The sequence below is a fragment of the Podarcis filfolensis genome, assembly GCF_964270895.1.
Source record: "Podarcis filfolensis genome assembly, chromosome: 7".
Lineage (NCBI taxonomy): Eukaryota > Metazoa > Chordata > Lepidosauria > Squamata > Lacertidae > Podarcis > Podarcis filfolensis.
In genome coordinates, this window is record NC_139603.1 from 56,978,312 (window position 1) to 57,005,309 (window position 26,998).

At 41.2% G+C, this 26,998-nt stretch overlaps 3 protein-coding genes across 4 annotated transcripts in view; 2 read left to right on the forward strand and 1 right to left on the reverse strand.

The window, feature by feature from the left end:
- Positions 1–5,690, reverse strand: part of ARMC1 (armadillo repeat containing 1) — a 17,732-nt gene extending 12,042 nt beyond the window's left edge. Inside the window, exons 1-3 of one of the 2 annotated variants that reach the window (XM_083623439.1) lie at positions 5,452–5,690; positions 2,423–2,619; positions 8–99 (exon numbers count right to left, since the gene is read on the reverse strand). In XM_083623439.1, coding sequence (XP_083479565.1) covers positions 8–99; positions 2,423–2,596 — 266 coding nt within the window. In that variant the 5' untranslated portion in view covers positions 2,597–2,619; positions 5,452–5,690. Of the gene's footprint in view, positions 1–7; positions 100–2,422; positions 2,623–5,451 lie in introns of both variants that reach the window. The other variant, XM_083623440.1, reaches the window with a different exon arrangement.
- LOC310766774 (uncharacterized protein) lies at positions 5,461–8,161 on the forward strand (the record flags this gene model as incomplete). Its single annotated transcript, XM_083623398.1, has 2 exons — positions 5,461–6,083; positions 7,741–8,161. 2 exons carry the CDS (start codon positions 5,461–5,463, stop codon positions 8,159–8,161), a joined length of 1,044 nt encoding a protein of 347 aa, XP_083479524.1.
- On the forward strand, positions 8,117–26,645 carry MTFR1 (mitochondrial fission regulator 1). Its single transcript, XM_083623411.1, has 8 exons — positions 8,117–8,224; positions 13,413–13,554; positions 14,800–14,898; positions 21,519–21,637; positions 22,504–22,742; positions 23,782–24,034; positions 24,424–24,574; positions 26,507–26,645. Exons 2-8 carry the CDS (start codon positions 13,489–13,491, stop codon positions 26,564–26,566), a joined length of 987 nt encoding a protein of 328 aa, XP_083479537.1. The 5' UTR covers positions 8,117–8,224; positions 13,413–13,488; the 3' UTR covers positions 26,567–26,645.
- Positions 26,646–26,998: the final 353 nt, after the last annotated feature.

Sequence of the window (26,998 nt, forward strand, 5' to 3'; positions counted from 1 at the left end):
TACTTACTTTTGCACGACCGTTTGTAAGCTCAGCATCATACCTAGTTCACTTTTCATCTTTTCTCTGTTGGCACGACATTCCGCCAAATAGCGGAGAGCCTGTAAGAAAGGGCAAGTTAAAGTAATCTAATAGAATAATGCTATTGTTTCTAATTTTTCTTTTATACATCTCTCAAAAATAAACAATATCAATTTTGAAGAGATTTTATGTAATGGTTAGAACATATGCAATTTTAGTTTAATAAGCTGCACCCCAAAATATTTTTGGTGTATTCTTGTCTAGAAAAATCCCAGTAATTATATAAATATGATTTTGACTAAATATTGAATTAAGAGAACTGATTCTTTCAGTTGTCTATCAGCAAATATAGTATCATATAAAACTAAGTTAACATTTCCAGCAAGTTGCGTATAATGGGATAACTCAAAATATGAATGTTAAATGTGCAGCTGTTCAAAGCATTGTATTTGCATTGTTGCTGCTGAAGGAATGTTTTTGTGTTATATATGTATAAAACTAGGGGCTGCACTTCTGCTTGCTCCTCTCATCAACCTACCTACCAGTTTCCCCATCCCAACTATGCAACTACTAAACTCGCTTTCACCGTCACCTCATTTCTAAAGCCACTTCTCTCTCATTCTGCAGTCCTGCTTTACACCCATTTTCACCTTCACCCCATGTCCTTGCCTCCTCCCCCTCCTTTTGCGCAATTCCCCCTTGCACACCTTCATGGTAACTTCCTGCAGCTTCCTCCTCCCACACAATGCACCTACAAAGCACCCTTTTCACCATCCCCTCCTATTCTTTAGACCTTCCGTCCCCTTTCATCTTCAGCTCCATTCCCATGCCTCTTGTTGTTGTTGTTTAGTCGTGTCCAACTCTTCATGACCCCATGGACCAGAGCACGCCAGGCACTCCTGTCTTCCACTGCCTCCCACAGTTTGGTCAAACTCATGCTGGTAGCTTCGAGAACACTGTCCAACCATCTCATCCTCTGTCATCCCCTTCTCCTTGTGCCCTCCATCTTTCCCAACATCAGGGTCTTTTCCAGGGAGTCTTCTCTTCTCATGAGGTGGCCAAAGTATTGGAGCCTCAGCTTCACAATCTGTCCTTCCAGTGAGCACTCAGGGCTGATTTCCTTAAGAATGGATAGGTTTGATCTTCTTGCAGTCCATGGGACTCTCAAGAGTCTCCTCCAGCACCATAATTCAAAAGCATCAATTCTTCGGCGATCAGCCTTCTTTATGGTCCAGCTCTCACTTCCATACATCACTACTGGGAAAACCCATGCCTCTTACTCCTCCTTTTTTCAACCACCTTTACACTCCCATTTTCACCTTCACTCCTTTTTGCTCTACCCTCCTCCTTTTCTCAATTCTTCCTTGGCACAGATCACTTCCATTTCCATGCCTCCTCTCTCCTATTCTGCAACCCTTTTTCCACATACATCCCATGCTGATAGATGTTACTGAATCTTTAAGATGAATAGACTTTTAAGAGCAAGCCTGTCAGCTTGTTCAGTTGGAGAAGGATAAGTTTAGTTGACAGATGTTGTATGTATATGGGTGTTTGCTTTTGGGAGGTAAATTGTTATCATACAAACAATTTGGGTTTTTCATTGTTCTACTTAGCATCACATTTTCTCTGAGCTCTAAGACTGCACGTGTCACGATTAAGTGACATTCAGAAAAAAGAGGACCTTGAACCAGTTGTCATTGTGTTGTGTAATTGGTCTTGTGCCAACGTTAATGTTTGCTTAGTTCCTAACAGCTCTGATACAGCATGTCCATTGCTCTAATACCTGCTGAATAGTATTTCTGCTATGTTCCATTATTAATTAATTTAGACTGCCAACTTACACTTTATACATTTACCTGGGAGTAAGGCCCATTTAATTCAGTAGGACTGGATTCTGATTTGGAGAGTGGGAAGATGATAACTATGACTATTTTTACCTTGGGGTGGGGGCGGGACCTGGCATCAAACAGAATTAACACTGCTCCTGAACTCTCATATTTGATATACATTGCTAAACTTCGGTATCATTCAAACTTGCATCAATAAAATTCTTTCTTTCTTTTTAAAGAAATCCTCCACTTCAATTCCATAGTTTCTCAGAATGTACCAGAGTGACATGAGCATAATCAGCATTTCAGTTTTGTTGCATCTGGGATTGTCACGTTTAGGTGATCCTCTCTGGCTAAGAATCTGTGCTATTACATCTTTTCTTCTTCAGTAAAATTTTCTAAGATGTTTTGTTTTAAGATATTTTATGGAAACACACTGGTGTAAAATATGGTTGCAACAGCCAGTGAGTGATTATTTAATATTAAATCCTGAAATTTAGAGTGCCAATCACATAGTCATGCTATAGAATGCATAGGGGGAAAGTTGCACAATTAGGAAACAGATGATACTTACCAGTAGGGCTGAATGGACAACTGGGGGATTGGGATGATCCAAAAATAAAATAAGGCCTGGTAGACATCCCTGATCCTGGACAATTGCTCTTCTGTTTAGGGGATCAGCTGCAAGGTCCCTCAGCTGATTAACTACAGATAACGCATCAGGCTCTTCGCTCATGCTGCTGTTCATTTTTGCTTGTCATACATAAAATTCTGCTGGAAAAGAAATGTTATTAGAAATATTGTGCAGTTAATGGCCACCGTCATTAGCTTGGTGTGGTTCAAATTATATTTCCTTAAGTACCATATTTTTTGCTCTATAAGACTCACTTTTTCCCTCCTAAAAAGTAAGGGGAAATGTGTGTGCTATCACAGATGCCAGAACAGCAAGAGGGATTGCTGCTTTCACTGCGCAGCGATCCCTCTTGCTGTTCTGGCTTCTGAGATTCAGAATATTTTTTTTCTTGTTTTCCTCCTCCAAAAACTAGGTGCGTCTTGTGGTCTGGTGCGTCTTATAGAGCGAAAAATACGGTAATTCTTTAGGAGTTTTTAAAAGACTACATGTAGACACTAGTCAGCACATGCTGCTCAGATCACTATTCAAAATTCAACAAAAAGGCAAACCTAAGACACAGTATGTATTGTTTTAAATTTTAATGCACTCAAAGTTCCCATTTCCTTCCACCAAAACCAGACAGCAAGTCAAAGAATCTAATACATAGCACATCTTATCGCTATTTCAGCTATTAACATCAGAAGTTAGCCATTCACTCAGTAATAGAATAATTCTTGCTGGGCAAGAATTATTCCTAATCCACAGTTATCACCATCTTGTACATATGCAAGGACTCCCAGCTGTACCCCAAAAGCAAGTAAATGGGATAGGTGGGTGAAATAATCACTAAAGCATTTGCATTTCACCTTCACATACACACAAAGCACAAAAACATAGTGAGAATTGGCCCCAAGTTTTTAATGTTGTGAAGCCTTCAGTCTAAATCCAAAATGCTATTTTAGATATAACAAGGGCTTCCATGCATTGTGAACATAACATTTCATATACAGCTTTCAAAAGTGCCTAAAGGGACTATTATACAGTAAACAGAACAGAATTCTCTTGGGTAAGCAAATGAAGGCATGTGGTTGTTCAGGTCTTGACCAGTGCCCAAAGAGCTTCATGCAGCATATGTATTTATCATGGCATGAGTAGTGGAAAGGCAACCTTCTCAACTGCTGCATGCCACCCCTAGCAAAACAAAACACAACGCACCGCCAGAACCTAAATTCAATAACTAGATTATTAGAATAGCAATTTTCAAACTTTGCTCCTGAGAATCCCCATATGCTTATCATAGGTTCCTCTATTGAAAGAGCCATGATGACAGTCAAGGGATTGAATCCAACCAAGTCATACTCAGAGTAAACCCACTGAAACAGACCTGTTAATGATATCCAATGATTTGAATGAGTCTACTCTAAGTATGGCTAATGTTGACAACAACCCAAGCTTCCTAGACAGACAGCTTGCCTATTTCTCCTTGCATAGTATGAGGACATTGTTGAGTATAATCCAGGGTGCACTCACAGCTCACATGCAGCAACAATGGGGACCAATATGACCAGTGTCCTCTATGAAATGTCGGTTCACCTTAGTAAACATGGTCCAGAAAATTCTGAATGCACAAGGTTCTTGAGTGTCGACACCCTCAAGTTCTGCAGCAGACAAAGCAATGCAGAAAGGGCTCCTTGAAGGTGGAATCTGAAAACCACTGAGCTAAAAATATGAGTTAACTCCACCATGAATAAAGTATTCAGAAATTAAACTGGTCTGGAAATCAGGATATTTGTTTCCATGAGGCTAACTTCAAAAGCTGTGCTTAGGATCAACCCTAAATACTGTATGTGGCTTTTACTGAAATTGATGGTCCTTAGGGTCACAGACAAACATTTGTGCTATTTACTGATTCAGAATTACACAAATATCACCAAAGAAACTTGATACCGCTTCTGACCACAACCAGAGCCAGAGACTGACAACATGCTCATATTAAGAATTATATGTAATTCATTAAAACAAATATGCCTCATCTATTTCACAGTTGTTTTTTACTTACTTCAGTACATAGCACAATCCTATATGCATGTTTATTCATAAATCCCACTCTGCCAGTAGGGCTTGCTCCCTGGTAAGCATGCACAAGTTCATACTCAAACACTGCCAGGTGTACACATGCCTTCTTAGAAGTCCTACTTGTTTCAATAGGACTTACTTGCAAGCATATGCACAGTCTGATAAAAAAAAAATCAAGACCCAAAGAAATCACCTTTGTTTCTCTTTTGAAAAACAAAAGCAACTCACCATATAGCACTGTGGCTATATTCAAACACCCAAGTCTTAGATGCTGCAGCAAGCCTTTTCTAAAATGAAACAACCGTTAACCAAATAGTCAGCCAAAAGTAAATCTAGCTCACTGCGACGGAACTTATTCCCAGATGTGGACATCCCAGGTGCTATGTTGGTCATTTGTACTATTTCACATACTGGTTTGTATCGCAAAAATATCGGAAGTTCAGTACACAAGGGACTGCTACCTTACGCGCCAGCGCCTAAACCTCCTCCCCATTCCCCAAGGCCAGATAACTGAAATCAGCTTCCACTGCAATCATATCCCCAATTACCTGGGAGGGCTGCCCATTGAACCCAATGGAATTTCCATCTGAGTAGACCCACATAGTACCACACTTTAGGCTAGCAGGGACTAAGCCCCACTAAACGAAATTGGGCTTAATTCAAAGTAAACATACATAAGCTGATACTGTGAAAGAAAAGCAGCCATTAGAAACCCCTGATGTTTTGGTGATTTAAAATAAGAGTTTGTGATTGGGGTGGGAAGAGGTCAGAGGACTCTTATGTTACCCTGCCCGGGGTCACTCCCCTTGGTCTGGCTTCCCCTGCCTTCAGGGGCCCAATAGCCCTTAACCCTCACCAGGCTCCTTCTCCCCACCGACTCCCCACTCCGAAGATCCCCCATTCCCCGCCCTCACTTTCATAGGATGCGAAAGGGGAGGCGCTTTCTTGCTCCCGCCCCGCCAGAAGAAGGAACGGTCCAGGTCACGTATCTGCTGCCGCGGAGGCCGCCCTCGTGCGAAAGGAGGCCGGGCGGGGAGAAGGCGCTTTGCACCCCGGGGCGCCCGGCCAGAGGTCAGCAGGATTGGAACCTTCTACCCCCGGAGACAACATTCACCCAGCCAGGCGGGCGCTCACAGGTCTCCGGCACCTCGGCGCTCCGGGGGACCCTATTGGCTGCAGCCGAAAGCACCTCCTGGCCAGTCGCGGCTCGCCTTGTTACGCGCGTCTCTAATTGGTTAAATGCGGCTGGCTGGACTTCCGCGGCATTGTGGGTTGGAGCCGGTGAAGCTTTTTTTTTTTTAAGGTGGACCGAAGAAACTACAAGTCCCAGGGAGACCTTTCTCGGCGTCGTGAGCTTTCGCTGTCACGCGAGAGTATGGCGCGAGGGAGGGCTTGTAGGCGAAAAGGGTAAACAGAGCGGTCCTGTGCGCGCTTATGGGAAGCGAGTCCCGCTCCTGTTCAGCGGGATTTATTTGTGGGCGCGTGTGTGTTCCCACGAGGGTTTGCTACCGCAGGTTGAAAAGGAAGTGTCGCAGCGCAGTCCCGTGTATGTATATTCGGAAGTAAGCCCCGCTGCGTTGAATAGCTCTTCATCTCTAGTTTGGGAATGCAGGCAGCCTTATTAGCCAGTTCTACTCAGGAGTAAGTCGTATTGAATTGAATGGGGCTTACTCCTGGGCATGTGGGGCTTGGATAGCAGCCTTAATTTCCTCTTTCACCAGCATGCCGTGAGTCTGAAAAATATACGAATTTTGGAGTGCTTTATGAATAAAAACATTTTTTTTCACTCGTAAAAACCAAAATAAAAAAATGGAGCGTGGGGTGACCCTGTTCGCTACCCTTAGCTCCCTGGAGTAACGGCAGGATAAAACTTCAACAGATAAACAATTACAAATGGGATCTGTTCCACAGGAGTGCTCTTAGGTTAGAGCAGGAAGAATTGAGGGGTGGGAGGAGAAGGCTCTGAAGTTTTCCCCTGCTGTACTATACAGTACATATAGCAATAGGGGGCTCCTAGCTCCTAACGTGAGTCCCTATATGAAATAGGAGGGGAGGTATCCAGTTCTGGAGAGTGGGAAAGAAAAAATGGTATTGTCTTGAAACACCCCTTAAATTATTCCGGGGAGAGGGGGGAGAGCAAGTCAATTCCCTCTCTTCCCCTGCTTTCCATCTTCCTTATTTTCAAACTGACAACATAAACAGCATTCCATGCTATCAGCTATCTTAACTGATAGAAATCAGGCAGACTTCCTAAGTCTTGATTTTTTTTGCCATAAGACTTTAACAAATCAGTCAGGACCAGGGGGCGTTGTGGCAAAGCTGTTGCCACCCTGTTGGACTCCATCTAAAGTTGGACCACATCAAAGGAAGACTATGCAGTGTCTTGACTAGGATACATTCTTCTGTAGCAACATGCATTTTATCAGTTTCCATACTTATAAGACGTTTTATCAGTGGTATTTAACTCCCCATAAATTTATTGAGAAATGGGCTTTTTCTTGATGTATTGAAATAGGAAGTATAATGACAACACAGCCATATGTTGTTTTCAGTTTAGTGTAAAGTTTTTAGTTGGGAATTTCCGTTACTGTATTGCAAAGTTATTGTTTATTGCAAACACACTGCAATCTTTAAAAATACAAATAATAGTAATAAAATACATTTTAAAAAGGAGGTAGATACCTGAATAGCTCAGCTGGTTACATCATGGTGCTGATAATGCCAAGGTTGCAGGTTTGATCCCCATATGGGACGGCTGCATATTCCTGCTTTGCAGTGGGTTGGACTAGATGATCCTCTGGCTTTCTTCCAACTCAACAATTCTACGATCTAAGCTCAACAACTTTTACCTGTACCCATAAAATACAGGGTAGATCACTGCCAGTTTTTAACTCTGTAAGTAGAGTGCAGTCTTTTGGGAGTTGGCCACCCCTGGTATAAGAATCCAAGCCTAAACATACCTGGGAGTAAGCCTCATCAAAGTACAGTAGTAGGAACTTAGGAAGCTGTCTTATACCTTAGGCTTAGGGCATGTTTAGGCTGCTCACAAGGCAGCTTACAAGTCATAAAATACAATACAAATATATAATATTATATAATCTAAACAACTACGTATTTAAAACAAACGCTTGACAGCGTATCAAGCCATATTATTGCACAGGGCTACTGCAGTACTAAAATAATTTTTAATTTGCATATTGCAGTCCTTTTTATAACGACAGTACCGATAAAAGCGAGTTGCGAAATGCTACCGTCGTAGCGGACAGGGACCTAGTCCGGACGAGAAAAGAAACAACAGTTGTACAGCTTTATTACGCTCTGCTAAGTAATCATTGGCTGTTGTACCGAGCGCTCCGCATCGGCAGATGGCGCTCTCGCGCGATCCTTCAGTACTGTTCACGCGAAGAGCAAGAATTTCCCAGCGTGTCCGCAAACCAAGTCACCCGTCTTCTTTCCCGTCTCGGTGGTAGACTAACGTCTTGTGACCCGGATAAGGCGGGAGCTGAAGCCTCACCTCCCGCAACGGCAAACGATGATTGGCCAAGAGCTGTAGCCGGTGCAGCTGGAGGATTGGTTGTTGAAGGAGACGGGCGGGGGAGAGATGAGGAGCGTGTGTGGGAATGAACTGCCTGGACTTGGCGGCTGCTGAGGTGACTGAGAAAGGAGTATTACCGGCAGGGCGAGGCGGTGAGTCTGAGCGGCGAGGGCGGCGGCCCTCTCCATTCGTGCTGCGGTCCCGGGGTCCGCTGCTGCCCTTGGTACGGGAGGAGCTTTTGAACCGGCTTCGGAGGGGGCTGAGGGAGAAGTTGGCCGTCCGGACTTGAGGATGCCCACACAGGCGCCTGAGGGGACCCGCCAATCTCGCCCCGGTGCGGCCCGGGGTGGGAGCGAGTGGCTTGGCGGGGGCCGCTGCCCCAGAGCACCGCGTGCCGCTTAGTCCCAACAGTTCATTGAGAGCACTGTTGCTTTCCCTCCGCTTTTCCTAAAAGCGGGCCTTGTTCCGAGGCACACTCCAACCTGGGAGCATGTAGCACTGTAGTAAAAAAAAAAAAATGGGGGCGAGGGTGCCTCTGAGCATGTGCAGTGCCCTTCCCCCCCCCCCCCTTGAGTAATCGCAACTCGCCATCGCGTTGTCGAGGAATAAGGGCACAGAGTAGGCAGAAAAGCCTGATTTCCAGGGTTAGGCCTAAATCTGGCCTCTCCTTGGGTTACAAAATAGGCACTGCTGCTTTTTTTTTTTTTTTTTTTTTTTGCTTTGCTTTTTTTTTCAGGAGTCAAGTGAAAGGTCAAAATCCTCCGCCGTCTGAGTTCTCTCTTTGTCTCCAGTGTGAGGACACTGGTTAGACAGCGGCTAACCTTGAGAAGCTCTGTTCTTTTCTCCTACTGCGTCCTAGTAAACAACACTGTGGGCCATCGTTGCTAGCACTTTGAAACTTGCCTACCTGTGCCAGCTGAGTGGTGACTTCTGTAAACAAAAAGCAGAGGCGGGGAAGCAAGGCATTTTGACTTTTTTGTCGGTACTGAGATCAAGATTTGTTTTTGCCATATTTGAATACATAGTTGCATTTAGGTGGAAGCCATTTAGAAATTGCAAGTTACTGTCTTCTAATGCTGATGAGGAAACCCAGTTACATGGGTGGGGTATAAATAATAATAAAATTATTATTATTATTGAGACAAGTATTTTTAAGGTGACATAAAAATAAGGACTCCTTGTTCTTCAGGATTGTGTGTTCTGTTAAAGCTCAGACAGCATTTTGGCAAAGGAGCCATAGACCAATGGTGGAACACATGTTTTGCATGCAGAAACTGACATCTCTAGTTAAAAGGATCAGGTAGCAGGTGATGAGAATGCCTGAGGCCCCAGAGAGCTGCTGTGAGTCAAGGGAGATAATACTGGGATAGATGGAAGTATTCTGATCTCTGAACAAAGCAGCTTCCAGTATACTGTGCTTATTGTGGCAACCAGTGTTTGTACCGCAAATGAAAATTCTCTGCTCCTATAAATTAGGCAAATGCTTTAAAAGGAATATAAAAGCCTTGCATTTGTGTTTCATTATCATAGGTATTTGTAGGACTTTAAAATATGAACATTATTGTTTCAGACTATCTAGCTTAAAATGGGGCTTGCCAAAATAAGTGGCAGTTCAAGAAAACATATCTCTGTACTGCATAAGAATGGTTGCAACTGAGCAACATGTGCAAAACTGGTAATTTTGAGTAGCAAACCCTCACCTCTAGCCAGATCATTAGGTTGATTCATCCTCATTTAGTGACCACAAAGTCAAATGGAAAGTGAATAGGGATTGCTTATGTACTCTGAGATATAATACATATATTATGTTCTTGGTATCTTATGTATTACTGGGTATAATTAGAAAACACTAAAGCACATCAGGGATCTAGGTGCTGCAGGCTTACAACCTACTTAAAAAAGAAGAAGTGGGGGAAGGAATGAAGAAAGACAGGAGTGTAGATATTTAAATCCAAACTGCACTTGCTGGCTGCTGTATGTAGTGAAGGTTAACTGTCTGTGTCCCCTGTTGCCAAATCAGCCATTTGCATTTTGAGGTATATAAATTGATTTTTCCATTAGTTTGGGAGTTCCATTACATTGGCCTAGTTTGCATGTCACAATAAGTCACAATTCATCTTAAACAGTGTTTTAATTGTGAATGCCTGTCACGTGGGTTCCTATGTCATTCCCCCTGTGCATCACCCACACAGCTCAAATAAGCAATAACATGACTTGCTGTGTAGCTTGATTTTGGACCATGCTCTATTTGTTTCAAATAAACCAAATGTAGTAAGCATATAGCTCAGTCGGAAGAGCATGAGACTCTTAATCTCAGGGTCATGGGTTTGAGTCCCACATTGGTCAAAGATTCCTGCATTGCAGGGGGCTAGACTAGATTATCCTTGTGGTCCCTTCCAACTCTGATACCAATATTTGTTCCTGTGTCAACACAAGGTGACTATGAGTTTTATTTCATGAATTTCTATTTCTACTCAGAATAGACCAATTGAAATTAATTACTCCAAGTAGGTCTGTCATTGACTACCATCCTATATGTTTCCTCCTCCTGGACAGAACATTTTAAAGGTCAGGATAAAAAAGTACTTTAAAATATTGCTTTTCTTGACAATGCAGCCTGGCTCTGTAAGCTGCTTTTCTTAGATTTAAAGAGCTGAGGAAGCACAGTTAGGATATGGCAGATGAGTAGAGGCCAAGGAGGGGATTTGTTGCTCAGTGGTAGAAGAGCACATACTTTGCATGTATGAAGTCCCCATTTTGATCTTTGGCATCTTTGGAAGAATAATGTAGTGGAAGAAAATCTGTCCAAGACTCTAGAGAGCCAATTCCAGTCAGAAAGGCTCACCTGGAACACTGTTCCATCTTTTCCTGTACAGATAGGTACAAAAAGTTAGCCATGTTAATCTGTAGCAGAAAAAGCAGAAAATGTCGTATTATGGCGTAAGAGTTCATGAATATAAGTCCACTTGCATCTGATGAATTAGTCCACTTGCATCTGATGAATAAGTCTACTTGCATCTGATGAGTCTAATCCCTGAAAGTTTATGTCATATTAAATTTGCTACTCTTTAAATGTAAATGTGGGTAGGTGGCATTGGTGGGGTTTTTTGGGGGGGTAGGATAGGGGTAGGGGGATAATCACAAATAAGTGGCAGTAGAAAGCCATGCAGGTACCCATAATAATTTCAGATTGCTTTGTTGAGAAGCCAAGGGGAAGTCAAAGTTTGCAAAGAGGGCTCCTAATAGTTTCCCCTTCTACGGCTTCCAGAATAGAAACATGGAAATACAGTACGTATTGTCATGTTTAGTTTTGAGAATGGGGTGATACATTATTTCCCAGATGGGTCAGAGAAGAACTTGCTGCTAGCAGATATTTGTGCTTTCTTAAGAAAGTATGCTTTAGTCTTCTGGAATGATCCATCTAAGTCTAAGAAAATTATTCCAGGTTCAAAGGGATACAAAATAAATGGCAGCCCTGAAGTGCATACCATGTACTGCATGTGAGAAACTGTCAACTGAACAGCTGCACCAGAATCTCAAACATCCCATAAACGGTAAACCTCAAGGCAGTGCAACTGAGGTTGCCTGTGCCAAGTTTACACATGAAGATATTATTACCTAGGAGTGGTAAACTGTTGACTAAAACAAGCTTGTAATGAAAGCACTAGCAATGAATTAACTACAACAGTTCTTGCTAGAACTGTCCCACGTGTCTTGTAGTCTGCTGACTTGTCATTTTTTTAAAAAAAATACCATTCAGTTTTTCCATTATGTAGCAGACTAAGAAGTTTAACAAGTTTCCAAAATGATCATAATTATGTTCACATTATCAAATTCGTCTTTCTTAGAGGAACTAAACTGAGAGCAGTAGATATTTGTAGGTTTTTTGATGATGTATGCATTTGATTCAAAAATCCTGAAATACACCATTTTCAGGCCAAAGGCATATTGACCCTTAGTCAAGTTGCCATGTATATGTGGGTATGCAAGACCAAAGTGTAAATGGAATCATGGTGAGAACTGCAACTCTCAAGGCTATTTTCTGAACAACTTTCTCACCAACTATTTCATGCTATCTTAAATCAAGTTTTATCATTTATTATTTGTTTCTGTTATAAAAAAAATTAAATGACAAATTTTGGGCATTTGTCACAGGACTGGAAGCAGTGTAAGATTTTTAAAAATTGAAACATTGTGGGGTAAGGCTTAGATGTGTACAAGATATAACTAACGTTCCTTGTGAGAGGTGTTTGAATGAAATATAAGCTTCTTGAAAACATAAGCCCTTAAGAATCTTGTCTTTTAATTATCACTAGTACTTTCTTGTCAGTTATGTTCCATACATACACAGATACACACATTCAGAGTGGAATCCTGGCAGCTACATTCTGAACCACCTGAAGTTTCCAAAGGCAGCCCCACATAGAACACATTGCAGTAGTCTGGTTGGAATATGACCAAAATGTGGATGACTGTGGCAGAGTCATCCCATTCATGTTAGTGGGGCAGTTGGCATACGAGCCAGTGCTGATAAAACAAAAACCAAAAACACTCCTGGTCACTGATACTGGGTTTCCCCAGTCAGTGCCAAATTCATGAGCACTCCCAAACTATATACTTCTTCTATCAGGTAGAGTACCAGTCCATCCAAAACCAGTTGTAAACTATCTTCTGGAACTGGGGAACTCCCTACCCACAGCATCATCTTGCTCTGATTCAGTTTTAGCTTGTTTGCTGCATCCATCCCAGAACTGCCACTAGGTACGGTCATACCTCATGTTATGGATGTTTCAGTTTATGTGTTTTCGGATTGCGGACTGCGGGAAACCCGGAAGTACTGGAATGGGTTACTTTCGGGTTTCGCCACTCACGCATGCGCAGAAGTGCTAAATCATGCTTTGCACATGCGCAGCAGCGCCAAATTGCGGCTGCACAGATCCTGCGCTTTAGGATGCGAACGCTGCAGATTGCGGACGTGTCTCCGTCATGGATTATGTCTGCAACCCGAGGTTCCACTGTACTGGTTTAAGATTTCAACAGCTTCCTTGGGAACTGAACATGGAAAGGAAAGGTAGAGCCAAGTGACATCAATATACTGATGACCAAACCTGCTTGCACCCTAGAACTTTATTTTCAATTTATGGAAATCCTACTTGACAGTTTTGACAGCGCCTGAAAGTGAGTTTACAAATTACAATCAATAAATACTGATTGCTTACTTGCAGTGAAAATTGTGGACTTAGCTTTTTTTGATATGTTTTCTTCTAGATCATTTCTCATAGTTTGAAAGAGTTGCACACAGATACTCATGGTTTCACACTTTGTTTTTTCTCCCCAGAGTGACTATGGAACATTTGCATTCCAGCAAACTGAGGTGGTTAGCTAACAAGATTGTGGAAACCCTGCATTGTTCCAGATGATTTACTGGATTAAGCACCTACTTAGAGTGATATTTGAGAAAGCAGCATTAACTATGGAATCAGTAAGTGTTATAGTGAAGTACAGACTTGCCTGGCTGTTAGGATCAGTGTGAAATACCCTATTGACAGTGCCACCCTTTTGAGGGTCATGTGGCAGTAGTGTTTGAGAGCATCTTTTTGTGCCTGTGGCCCCCAGGTTATAGAACTCCTTCTCCTCCAAAGTGCATTTGGCCTTGCCATCATACACGTTTTGTCAACACATCACAGTATGCTTTTTTGCCCAGGAGTTAGATGAATGTTACATTAGAAGGGGTAGACAAATCTCTGTACAGTGGTACCTCTAGTTATGAACTTAATTCGTTCCGGAGGTCCGTTCTTAACCTGAAACTGTTCTTAACTAGAGGTGTGCTTTCGCTAATGGGGCCTCTTGCTGCCGCTGCACTGCCGACACACAATTTCCATTCTCATCCTGGGGCAGAGTTCTTCCAGGTTAGCGGAGTTTGTAACCTGAAGTGTTTGTAACTCGAGGTACCACTGTATTATAAACACTTAAAATTTTTATTTATTCAGGCTTTGATTCCATCCTTCACCCTAAGGTTCCAAGGAGGATTACTTAAAACTGGGAGAATAAATTAAAACAATAAAACATCAATTAAAATATAATTTAAAAGAAAGTGGAGCTTGAAGTCACTACTGATCATCAGTAATCTCAAGACCTGCTTAATTGGTCTTGTATTTCTGTTTTTAGCATGGCTTGTCATGCTACAAAAGAGAAATGACTCACCTTACGTCAAGGAATTGACAAGTGAGTGGGCTTGTTTGTCTGCATCCATTTCAAAACTGTCAAAATGGTCCGGTGGCGGTGGAGGAACTCAAGGTCTGGCCCACTGGCCAGATTCATTTCCTTATCCTTCTCTAGTCTTCTGTCCACATGAGAATTCCATGTAGATCATCCTTGTTAAAACATAATGCATGAAATCTCATGGTAGCTGTTCTGACAGCTGAACAGATTTCCTTCCCCCCTGCACATCCCCAAACCTGCCCTGTTCCTTTGGGGGGGGGGGAGGAGAGAACGAAAAAGTTCCATTGCACAAGTATTTGTGTGTTGATGGATGATGTTGCACAATGTACTTTTCTTGATACAGAGGCATTGCAGTGCACATCTGCATATTTATTCAAAAGAGCATTAACTGGGGCTTACTCCCAGGTGATCTGGATTTGCAGTGAAACTTAAAGAAACAAATTATTTTCATGCTAGGCAGATCATGTTAGGCAGTAATAAAATTGTTTTTCTTTTTTCCTTACAGTTGCTTTGGTCTAGTAAGCCTTATGGTCGTGATAGAAGTATTGTAAGGAAAATTGGCACCAACCTCTCGCTGATACAATGTCCAAGAGTTCAGTTTCAGGTAAGATTTTAAATATTTGTTTCACTTTCCAGAGGGAAATTAAATTAATCTTAGTGGTCAGAGCAAACTAATGGGATCTGGGTCTAGGCTGTTGGTACGTTTTTTCATCTGTGAATTTGAAAGCTGTGTCAAATATCTCATAACCAGCATACTTTTCTCTAATAGGAAACTACTACAACTGTCTAAGGGACGCGGGTGGCGCTGTGGGTTAAACCACAGCGCCTAGGACTTGCCGATCAGAAGGTCGGCGGTTCGAATCCCTGCAATGGGGTGAGCTCCCGTTGTTCGGTCCCTGCTCCTGCCAACCTAGCCGTTCGAAAGCACGTCAAAGTGCAAGTAGATAAATAGGTACCTCTCCGGCGGGAAGGTAAACGCCGTTTCTGTGTGCTGCTCTGGTTCTCCAGAAGCCGCTTAGTCATGCTGGCCACATGACCCGGAAGCTGTCTGCGGACAAACACCGGCTCCCTCGGCCTATAGAGCGAGATGAGCGCGCAACCCCAGAGTCGGTCACGACTGGACCTAACGGTCAGGGGTCCCTTTTACCTTTACCTTTTACAACTGTCCAACAGTTTTAAACAAAACAGTAACCATCAAAAATTAAGCAGAGATCCTTCATTCATTCATTCATTCATTCATTGCATTCATATATACTGCCTTTCTGCCAAGGCAGTTTACAATTTTTAGTATGAAAAGAAACAATATAACATGGCGAGTAGAGCAGGCCATGTAGTTTGTCTATACATGCCTCCCTTGATCTCTTCCTCACAGGACAGATGGTGTCAATTGACTCCGGGGTGGGCAGGGAGAAGGGACAGTGTATCTGAAGCAGGCCTTGATGTTTTACATAGGGGGGAGGCTTCTCCAGGTAGGGAAACAATATAAATATTGTCAAATAAAGGGAAAAAATATTCTTGAAAAAAGCTTGAAAGGACCAGCTTTCAGGATGTACTAATGTGTCAGGTGAGGTGTTGGGAGTCAGAGAGAGAGAATGGACCTGTTGAAGCACCTAAAACTTACAGCAAATGTGTTTGTGAGCTTACAATACTCACCTCTTTGTGCTATACGCCACTTAGAAGGTCCGAAGAGACCTCAAAGAATCTGCCTCTTTGGAGGTGGAGACACACTACACCATTTTGTTGAAGGTTCTGTATAAAATTTACCTTTGTTATTATGTTTTAATAGTTTACATTCTCTATCTTCTGAGCAGCCTGCTAACCCAACAGACAGGTTTTGCACATTGTATAACTTCCTTTAAAACTGTACCTCTGTTGGTTGTTTTTAAAATTGTTGAATATCATGGGGAAATGTCTTAAAATACATCTTATGGAAACATTTATTCAGCAAGATATTGTGAGTTGGAAGGTTAATAGTATTGACTCTGGGGAATAGTAGAGATAGCTGTCATTAAACATCTGCCTACAAGTTCAGCGAACTCTTCCAATGAATATTCTGGTGCACTTCCTAGTGTAGATCTATGCTTTGAAAAGTTTGCTTTCATGAAAATAAAGTTAAGCAGTTTTAAAACTTTGCTGTGTCTCTGTCATCTTAGAAGAGGGATTTGTCCCAGTCTTCTTCCTATTGTAGAGAGGTTATGCATGTTGTATTAACTTGCTGTAGAGTAACTTTGTGGAGCAGCAGAGCCTATTACTGCAAATGTTGAGTGAGTGATTGTCTCTAATGCAGCTAGAAATTGGCTCTGAACTTGGGAATTTTTTTATTGAAACAGAGCTCCTTTTGTCTACAGCCCCAGGAGTCATATCTATGACTCTTTTTAAATCTTGGCATGTTGACAGAGTAAATGGTAATTATCTTCTCGGATGTTTCCTTCACTGCATACCCGTATTCCCATTCTATGTTATTGTTATGAAGCTTTGGAAATGGGGTTCAGCAATGGCTTGTTAAGGTGTCACTGTGAGTTGAAAAAAATCTGTATATAGCCAGCTCTTGCACAAAGACTTTCTATATGCTTAGAAGGGAGAGCTCCAGTTGCATTTACTCAACCCACACATTGCCATGTAAAAGCTGCTTGTGATTCAGCTGTGTTAAGAAAGGTCAGACAAAGGATAAAAAGTATCAAGAAGCTTTTAACGTGTTGTGTTCTGTTGTGTTTTCATATATTCTGTTGGAAGCCACTCAAAGTGGCTGGGGCAACCCAGTCAGATGAGTGGGGTACAAAAAATAAATAATTATATTATTATAATTACTAGAGAGTTGATAGGGACACAACTCCCTTGTTACAAGAGCTTCACTGGCTACCAGTCTGTTTTCAGGCACAGTTCAAAGTGGTGGTTGTGTTATCTAAAGCCCTATACAGCTTTGGTCCAGGCCATCTGAAGGACCATATTCTCCTATACAAACATGTCCAAGCTCAGGTCTTTGGGGAATGTTTTACTTTTAGTCTTGCCACCTTCACAGGCATGCCCGATGGGGATGCAGTAGAGGGCCTTCTTGGTGGCTGCTCTGAGACTTCGGAACTCCCTAAAGAAGCTGCACTAGCTTCCTCCTTGTCCTTTTGCCAGCAAGTGAAGTCTTTTTTCCCTAGGCTTCTGGAAACTGGCTGTTCTTAAGGAAAGGCCTCTTAATAGTGTGCTGTACGGTTTTTTACTATCTGCATTTTAGTAGTTTTTTACATTGTTTTAATTCAGAATACAATTTAATTACTTTTTAACAATAACCATTTATATGTTTTTAGCTATTTGTGTTTTATTGGTATTTGTTTTAATTTTTGTGAGCAGCTGTGAGTCCTAGTTCTGGGGGAAAGGCACAGCATAATTACAATTAAATAGAATAAATAAATAAATAAATAAATAACAGCTTTGTGGCACCTAAAAGACTAACAAATTTCTTATGGCATAAGCTTTCATGGACTACACTCCACTAAATCAGATTAGCTTACAAAAGTATATATTATGATGTGTTACTTTTTAGGGTGCCACAAAATTCTTCATTTTTGCTGTAAGATACAGTACTAACATTGCTTCCCAGCTGGAGGATTAATATATACAGGTATACACTTTCATAATTATTTCTTCTCAGTGTTAGTCTGGAGTTGTATAAGTGCATTTTTGAGTTGTGGAAACACAGTTAAATGGGATGGAGTTGGATGAAGAGTCCTAATGATACATAGAATAATAGACACTTTTATTTATAATTAAGTGAAAATCAGATGGAACAAATTGGTGAAACAGGGCTGGGGAAGAAGTGTTGGCACTTCATATAAAGGTGGAGAGAAATAGATACATAGAATCTTCGAAGGGCAAACAAATGTAATAGAAATACATGTTTCAAATATAAGGAGCATTATTTTGACTTTTAGAATAATATGTGTTCCTTCAATATAAACAAGTGTAACCTTTTTGGAATCTTAGTTCTGTAATAATACAAGTCATATTGTGATAAGTGTTTGTAGGCTGAGGGTGCCACTGCCACCCAGGATTCTGGTTTTGCATATGCTTGTTCTTCTGCGACGTTTCTGACAATAGTTCCACAGATTTTAAATAAAACTGTGTCCTTGTGATGCATGCAGTTCTGAAGTTACTGTTTTAATTAAACGTGATTTACAATAGCATTCATTCTTCAAATTTGAAAGTGGGAGGAAAGAAATCTTACAGGGAATTTTACATTAGTTGTGAATTCTGTGTTTTTATTGTAGTCGTATGACAGTAGCATTTAATTTTACTGAAATCTTGTGGGTTCTAAATTGTTCTTGAAGAGAAAATATATTCAAGTATAGTAATGATTTTAAATTTATGACTACATTGAAGTTAGCTGTTTCAAAATGCACTTGTATGATGCATTAAAATGAGCATAGTTTCTAGCCTTTTTATAAAAGGTAAAAAGAACAGATGTTTCCTTCCTTTGTTGGTCCACCTGCATTCAAACTTCTTTGTTACACACTTACCTGTTTCCAGTTATAATGGGCTTTGAGGTTTAGATGTTACCTCTTAACATGAAAATGGACTGCGTCAACAAGGTTTATTTGGGAAAGAAAGGAATAGGAAGCAAGGAATAATATTTCATCTCTATCTGCAAAATTTTCTCACTGGCCTGCATCCATAAAATTATTCACCAGGAATAATTTGGCCCTCTGGTAAGCCAGGATTCCTGATAATGGAGAGGATCCTCACTCACTGAAGTCTATTATTTGACACTGAGCTTTTGAGCCTGCTTCTATTGCTTGAAAGCTCAGTAGGACATGATACCTTTCCTCTCACTTGCAGAAGTGGGGAGAGGTTGGTTCTTTCTGTGCTGCTGACCATGCTAAAGCAGCACAAGGGATTGGCTTCAGCCTGCTCCAGAGGCCCAGCACCACAGAGACAAACACCCCTCTGTAAATCCTTTGGCATGTGTGCCAGGGAGGATCGATGGTGAGCACAAATGATGGCTTTCTCTGGAACTGAGCCAAGAATGTGTGAACCCTACAGATATTTCCAACAAAAGTGGGAAGCAGCTAGAGGAGAGAGTATGCAAACATATTCTTTGGGTACAGTTAATGTGGTTTCCAAGCTGAAAGGGGTATTATATCCATTCCCTAAATTGAACAGCCTTATATTACTTAGTTGTGAGGATTTGATATGTGTTTCAGCAACAGAATCAGTGCCAAGGTTGAACTCTTGCTTTTTTCTAGATTGTTGCTACACTGAAACTTTTCTATAGTGTTCTCTCTTTCCCTCTTTTTTCTTTCTTTCTTGCTTTAGCTATTATATCACAGGATCGTGCACTGAACCTGCAGTAAGTCAGTTTTGTCCTTTCTCATTAAACTTGATTAAGCTATTAGTGCATGCTTGTAATCATAATGAACTGCTATTAAGAACTATAAATCAAATTAACTTTTAGAGCCTTAATTTTCTGCTTGAGCTTACATAGGGGGCTTTAACTGCTGCAAGTTTTTGTTCTGCAACTGTGGGAGAGAAACTATTGAGGCAGTCCTGTGCACACTTACTCAGAAGCAAGACCCGCTATATTCAATGGGACTTATTCTGCTCAAGTGGGCATACGATTGCGGCTTGAATAAGACGTTGTGACTTTAAAGTTGTAGTATAGTTGGACAAAGAAATGTGTGGTGGGTGATTTGGATGCTTGCCACAGACGGGGATATGGGACTCTTGTACTCCCATCAGCCCTAGCCAACACAGCCAGTGGAAAGAGATAATTGGAGTTGTAATCTAACATCTGGAGGTTTCCATGTCAGCTGCCCATAACCTTGAGACTGAAGCACTAAGAAGATGAAAACCTCTAAACCAGCACTTCTCAGGTTATCTGATGTGATAGATCAGCTATTCCCTCCCCTAATGTGCTAAGAACTAGTAACATATTTGGTCCCTGAAATGCCCCACCCAACCTGGGCTGTGTGGAGTTGCCAGGGGCCAGCAACTGACGACTCACAGAACAGCATTGGTCCATGGACCACCACGTTACAATAATAATAATAGTACAGTAATACATTTATTATTTATACCCCATCCATCTGGCTGGGTTGCCTCAGCCACTTTGAGTAGCATTGCTCTAAACCACTATGGGAGCTCAAATGTGGTTTACATTAAACTACTGTTAGTGTGAGTCACAGTTGAGTGGCATGTCTTAATTGAGCTTCAAATGTAGAGTTTAAAGCTATACTACAACTTGCTATTTTAGTCACCTTGGAAGTCATGTCAGAATAACCCAGTGATAGCTAAGGGATAGGTGCACTTGATAATCTCTGTCTTTCTTTCTGTCTGTCTGTCTGTCTGTCTGTCTCAACAACTAGATCCACACAGAATATGTAATAGCAAACCTCTGCTTAGGCCTGTAAATTTGGCTCCAAGTCTTTAAGGCTGGAAAAATATTTCATATATTTGGAGTTGGCCTAGGGAAAAAAATCCACAGTTGCTAGACAGCAGTATCAACCCTTTATGTATTGATCATGGTGCTTTCTTAGCTTTGTTGGCAAATCTGGAAACAGATACTATTTGACATTAGAACTGCACCCACATCCTCTGGCCATATAGTGCATATTCCCAGTGTACATTTTGCACTTTCTATCTTTACTCCTATTTCTCACCAAAGTATTACTAACTGGAAGGGCACATTGAATGCAGACCAGGTTTCTTGCTAGCTCTGCCATGTAGAATATTATTCCCTGGTTTACTTTAATCTTTAATCTGAACCTTCTTTTGCATGAAAACATTCCTTTTGGGCACTTGGAAAGAATGGCACTGCTAGATGCTTGGTGAGATTAGAGAATTGTCCATGGACTGTAGTCAGTAACTATTAGCTTAGGTAACTTTCCAAATTGCAACTAGTGACTTATGGTGCAGGTTAAAGAGAAACTTGCCTGGCGTTGTACACATTGGAAAACATAGGTTTATTTGCAATTTGTTGTACTGTATTAGTTCATGTTTTGTATTTCATAGATTAATTGTGCTAATACTAAAATTTCTGTGTTTAGTTCACATGCAGTGATCTTTGTGGGATTTATCCCTGGTGTAAAATCTTTCTCCTTTTCCATCTATTTCTCTCTGACATAATAGGAGGATGTTTCATCCTTCCACTACCCTCAAGTAAGCAAGACTATGTGTGAAATCATTGTTGACTTAGTGCTATTTGAATTCTAATATGTAATCTTGTCCACTCAAATCTAGCTTCCATCTCAGTCTGCAGAAGGCAGTCATTCTAACCCACTGAGAGATGATGGAGTGGTCTCCCTTGCAGATGTGGGGTGGGTTGCTGAAGAAGAAAGTGAAGTCTTTACACGGCTCAGGTATGTTTTTTGAAGCTGCCCCTCTGTGGTTGATTCTTTAAGTCAACCTGTGTCAAGGGAAGCAGCAGTGTGTTGAACTGAACTAGATATCCTGCTCATTTGAATGCTGTCAAGTGTTGTTTTCATGGGTAGAGAAACAGCAGTCACAAGTTTCAGCACCCCTGGCACTTGGAAGATAGGGAATGAACAATGTAAAGGCAGGTGCTTCCAATGTTTAGATTATTGGGTGTAGGCTAGGTCTCTGTAATGTGATGTAAACCCAAAGAACTGCCTCTGGGATGCACCAGTTTCATTTTGACAATATGAGAAGCAGAGAGTTGACATATTGGTGAAGTGGGGTTGGGAGGACATTGGTCCCGTTTTGCATTACTGAATGATGATCCTACAGTCCATAAAGCAAGAGATGACTGCAGAGAAAGCCACAGTTTTGCCAGTGCTCTCTTCCATTCATTCCTGCAGAAATTGATATGCTGTTATGAGGTGTTTCACATTAAGTGTGACTATAGGTTGATGTGTATTCCTTTGTGGCACATGAAAATATTTTGGCTGCCATTATACATTAAATTTACAGAAAGATGAGAAAGGGGTAGATTTGGGGAATTCAATTTGAAGTGAGAACTAACTAGTTGTGGCAGTCTTAATAGCCTATGCAGCCATTCCCTGTACAAAGAAGTAGTAAAAAAAACCACCTCGTGCCTATAGAAGGTTTAGGCTGCATAAGATGCTGTGCACATGGAGTTCCAATCACACAACAGAACTTCCCCTTCCTCTCCCCCTCTTCTCCTCACCATTGCTCCCTTTAGCTTGTTTGATAATGGGGTTTTTTAAAAAGTAAGTACTACTGTATATTGTTTTGTTGATTACAGATCAGACGTTTGGTCAAAATCCCAAACATATCCTAGAGGTGAAGGCTGCTCAGGAAGAGATCCAAATATTCAAGTACCTTTGCCAAAGCCATTGCAAGAAAAAGAAGACTCCAAGATTGCTGTGGCCACAAATGATGAAGCTCTGCAGAAAATCAGTGTGCTAGAAAATGAACTTGCCAGTTTAAGAGCGCAAATAGCCAAAATCGTAAGCTTACAAGAACAGCAGACTATGACAGCAGGTATTTTTTAAAAAAATATATAACAAAGCTAATTTTATAACTTTTCTTTCAAATTGACTTTCATTCCAATGGGTCTGATTATTCTTTGCATTAGAAGTGGTGACTTCCATTGTTGTGGTATCTCACTTCTTAACTCACCTTGACAGGAGAGGGTCACACTTTGCTGTTCCATCCACTGGACTATTCATACTTTCGTAAACAATTGCAGAAACGTAGGCTCAAGGTGATATTGAGCCATTGCTGTGTTATCTGACATTGTTGATTTTAAAGGTGCTGAATGGCAGTAGTTGAAAAAGCTTGTCTGATTACTATTCTGATGTCTAAAAACAACTTTATGAAAGCGTCAGTTAACACATTTTGGGTGTTGAATTATTCTTTAAGCCATATTTCCAACTTATTCATCTCTGATTAGTGACTGCTAAACATGAATTGGAAGACTGCCAGTACTTCTTGGAAGAAGTATAAAGACATTAACTACTTGATTGCCTTGCATTCCCTTTCCTTTGTCTCATTTATCCCCTCTTAATAATCTACTTTTTCATAGCAATCTGAACATGACAGCGGAGGGTATTGGAAGGACGAGAAGAACAACCTTGTTTCCTAGCTGGCAAGGTCTTTAGTGTTGCACGTTAAATTTTCTGAGACTGCTGCCAAAATCAACCCAGTATCTGCAGTTGTAAGCTCTAAAGCACTGCTGCACTGTTCAAATATGTTTGATTTGGTCATCATTTTATAAGATGGCTGGTGATGGCTTATTATTTATACATTTGTCATACTTAAAGATTCTCTAGTGGCTTAAACAGAATCCACACCCATTGGGTAGAAATTTTAAAACTTGTTCAACACTAGTAAGCCTAACCAGAGAATGGGGTTCCAAGCCCTTTTGGCACCCTCTACTCTTCTTGTATTTCCTTCCTAGATAGATGTCTGTCCCTAATTGAAAAATACTACATTGCTTTGATGGGCTTTGTTTTTGAAATGATAATCATTATTTACTGAAGAATATTGTTGCATAATTAAATGGACTATTTTGTTACAGCTGGAGTAAGTTCTGCAGCATCAGTTCCTGTCCTAGCAGGAGTGCCAGCACCGCCCCCGCCGCCCCCACCCCTTCCACCTCCACCACCGCTCCAGCAGAGCACTTCTGCCATTGATCTTATTAAGGAGCGCAAAGGAAAAAGAGTAAACTCCGGACGGACTTTTATAGATGATGATTCAAAGAAGCCTGAAATACCAAACATGCTAGATATTCTCAAAGATATGAACAACGTAAAGCTGCGATCTGTGAAAAGGTGAATCTACTACAGCTCTCTGTTCAGGAAGGTTGGGGGGATGGGGCTTTCAGTGAGGAAACTTAACAATGGATGGTTCCTTAGGTTACATAGGTAGCCATTCATTTGCTTAATCAAGGTAACACATACCCCACTGCAGCCCCCTCTTGCACCATCATGCACTCTTTCGGATTAGGAGGCACATCACATCCCTCTTTAGGTAAAGTTAGCAGTTCAGGGCCAGGAGATGTGCTGTATCAGATAAGAGGCTGGAAGATGTGTTGTAGCACTTGTAGCTGGTAGTACCAACCCTTCCGGGTTGGGGGGGTGGAGAGAGAGAGGGGAAGCCAGTCTCTTTGCAGGCATTTGAAGTGTCTACAACTCAACAGTTTTGCTCTATTCTTTTGAAGACCAGAGGAGAGCACCAAACGAAAAGCAGCCGACCCAACAGATCCTGCCGCACTAATAGCTGAAGCTCTTAAAAAGAAATTTGCTTATCGATATCGAAGTGACAGCCCAAGTGAAACTGAGAAACAGGCTCCTGAATCTGACACAAGGCTGGTAAGCACTGCATCCAATTTATGATTCACTGGACTCTAGTGACTAGGATTTTAATCCTTCCTCCCAGTTCTCCCTTGACCTTTAAAACTGTAGTTGTAGCCAACTGCATATATCTTAAGGATCATGCACTGGAAGTTGACCCGGCTTGCCACTGGAATGTGTAGAAGTATCTCTGCCCCCTATGCACATAATTTCTGAGGAGAGCTTTTCTGACTTGGACTCTGACATGCGCTCCAGCCAGCTGATGGAGGGGCTGGCCTGTGTGGCTGTGAAACCCTTCTCACATGTGAAGTGTAGAATTATAAAATGGGTCTATCTACAGAAAATGCAGTGGGGAGCATGAAGATGCAGGCTGCTAGTCTGTCTTATCTTGTACCAAACAGACTGGTGAAGTTAGCATGATGTCATTTGTCTGTCCCTCCATTAGCCTACTTGTTCACTTGCATGTAATTCCTTGCTACATATGGACTAGGAAAGTTGTTAACAATAAGGTTGCCCTATAGTATTTAAGCCCATAAAAGTTAGTAGCCTGCCCAAAAAGCCTAATCCTGCTTTTTTTCTCTCCTAAAAGGAGCCCCTCTTTTACCAGTTTGCTACAAATTTCTATAATTTTTACTATTTATTAAATTTGTATATTGCCCTATACCCATAGTTCTCAGGGTAGTTCACAGGGTCAGGCTAGCAATGCAGCAGGCTGGCAAAGGGGAAACAAAGCACTCTCCCCCCTTGCCAGTCTGCCTTGCTACCACAGTAGCTGCAGAGAAGGGGTCTCACTGTCTCTTAAAACCTGCTCATCCTTGAGCACAATTCACATACCCACGTGCAGATTCTTGATCCCCAATGGCAACCAGAAAAGTAGTTAAATACAAGCCTTCTATAGAGCAGCTGCAATATAGTGCTAGATTACCGAGGGCAAGGTGCGCAGGAAGCTTTTTTTCTAGTCTCAGAGCAACACTTGCACTGGGGAGAGGGGATTTCCCAGCTACGAAGGCCCCCTAATATGTTCTATTGTAACAGTCACATACCACCAATAACTGGGCTAACTTACACAGTTTGTCCCATTGCTAGTTGGTCTTTAGGCAGAATGGCATCAGAGGGTATGTTGCAACTATTGTTCATTATTTCAGTTGGTGGGCAAGAACAAGTATGTAATGAAATAACTGGTCACTGTACTAGAGGTACATAGAATTTAAGGGGGTTTGGAAGGCAAGACGGACATGATGGTGAAGCCTAATTCTAACTAGAGAGCTTCTTGTCAAACAAAGGTTTACTTGTACTTCAAGAATGCTGAACACAGTGTTGACTCCATTTGGTGCCCTGGTCCTAACAGAAGTGCTTTTGATCCTGCAGGTGCCTCTGCTAACAGAAGATGAGGCCCTTTTTGCCAAATCGCTCTTCCCCTAGCACCTGCAGGAGATTGGCCCCAGAGAGTAGAGGGGCCTTGTGGAGTAGCAGGGAAGGTGTAGGAAGAAAGGGGATTTGTCAAAAACTTACCCACATCATGCTCTTCTGTCAGCAAATGTGTCTGCTGCATCAAATGCCCTTATAGAAGTGCAAGACCACTAACTGAATTCCACTCTTTTATTTATTTGTCAAGATTTATATACCACTGAATCAACAAAAACCTCTAAACAGTTTATGTAAAGCATAAACTAAAAATCAAATGCTAAACATTCATATAAATAAAATCAGCAGTTTTAAAACAAATGTAAATATTTATAAACCCTATTTGGTTTTTAAGCTCCATTATTTCAGTTCTGGGTTTGCTTCTTAAATTTCTCAATTTTAAAATTGATCAGGAAAAACCACAAGTAGAAGAAATGTGTAAGAATGACTTCTGAGTACATGCTAGCGGTAGCCTGTAGCCTTGGTGTATGAACTTACTCCCAGTATGTGCAAATCCTTGTTCTTACTCTCATTCTCTTTTTATAGTTTGGGCCACACATGCTGAAGCCTACAGGAAAAATGAAGAATCTAATTGAAAACTCTTAAGCAGGGGGGGGGAGTTACCTCACTACAAAAGGACTTTTTACAACTACTTCTGCTTTTTTGAGAAACAAGTGTTTTGGTTTTTTAAAAAAAATTCAGGGGGCTGAGTAATAGGTTTAAGAATATAAATATTGTATTGTGGTAACACAGCTTTTTAGTACAGAAATGTCAATGTGGTATTAGAGTATTAATAGACAATATAAGAATGACTGACACTCTTAAACACCATGTGTACAATAATTAACTTTAAGTTATTATAGTTCCAGTGCAATAACTGGTATAATGTAAGGGTAATTTTTAATGACTTATTTTTAGTTTGTTACACATTAATTTTGAACTATGTTCTGCATTTAGAAATCTCATGCTGTGTTTTCAGCTTCTTTAAATGAAGCACTCAGACTTTACTAAAGCTACTCTACCTCTCAAACACTAACC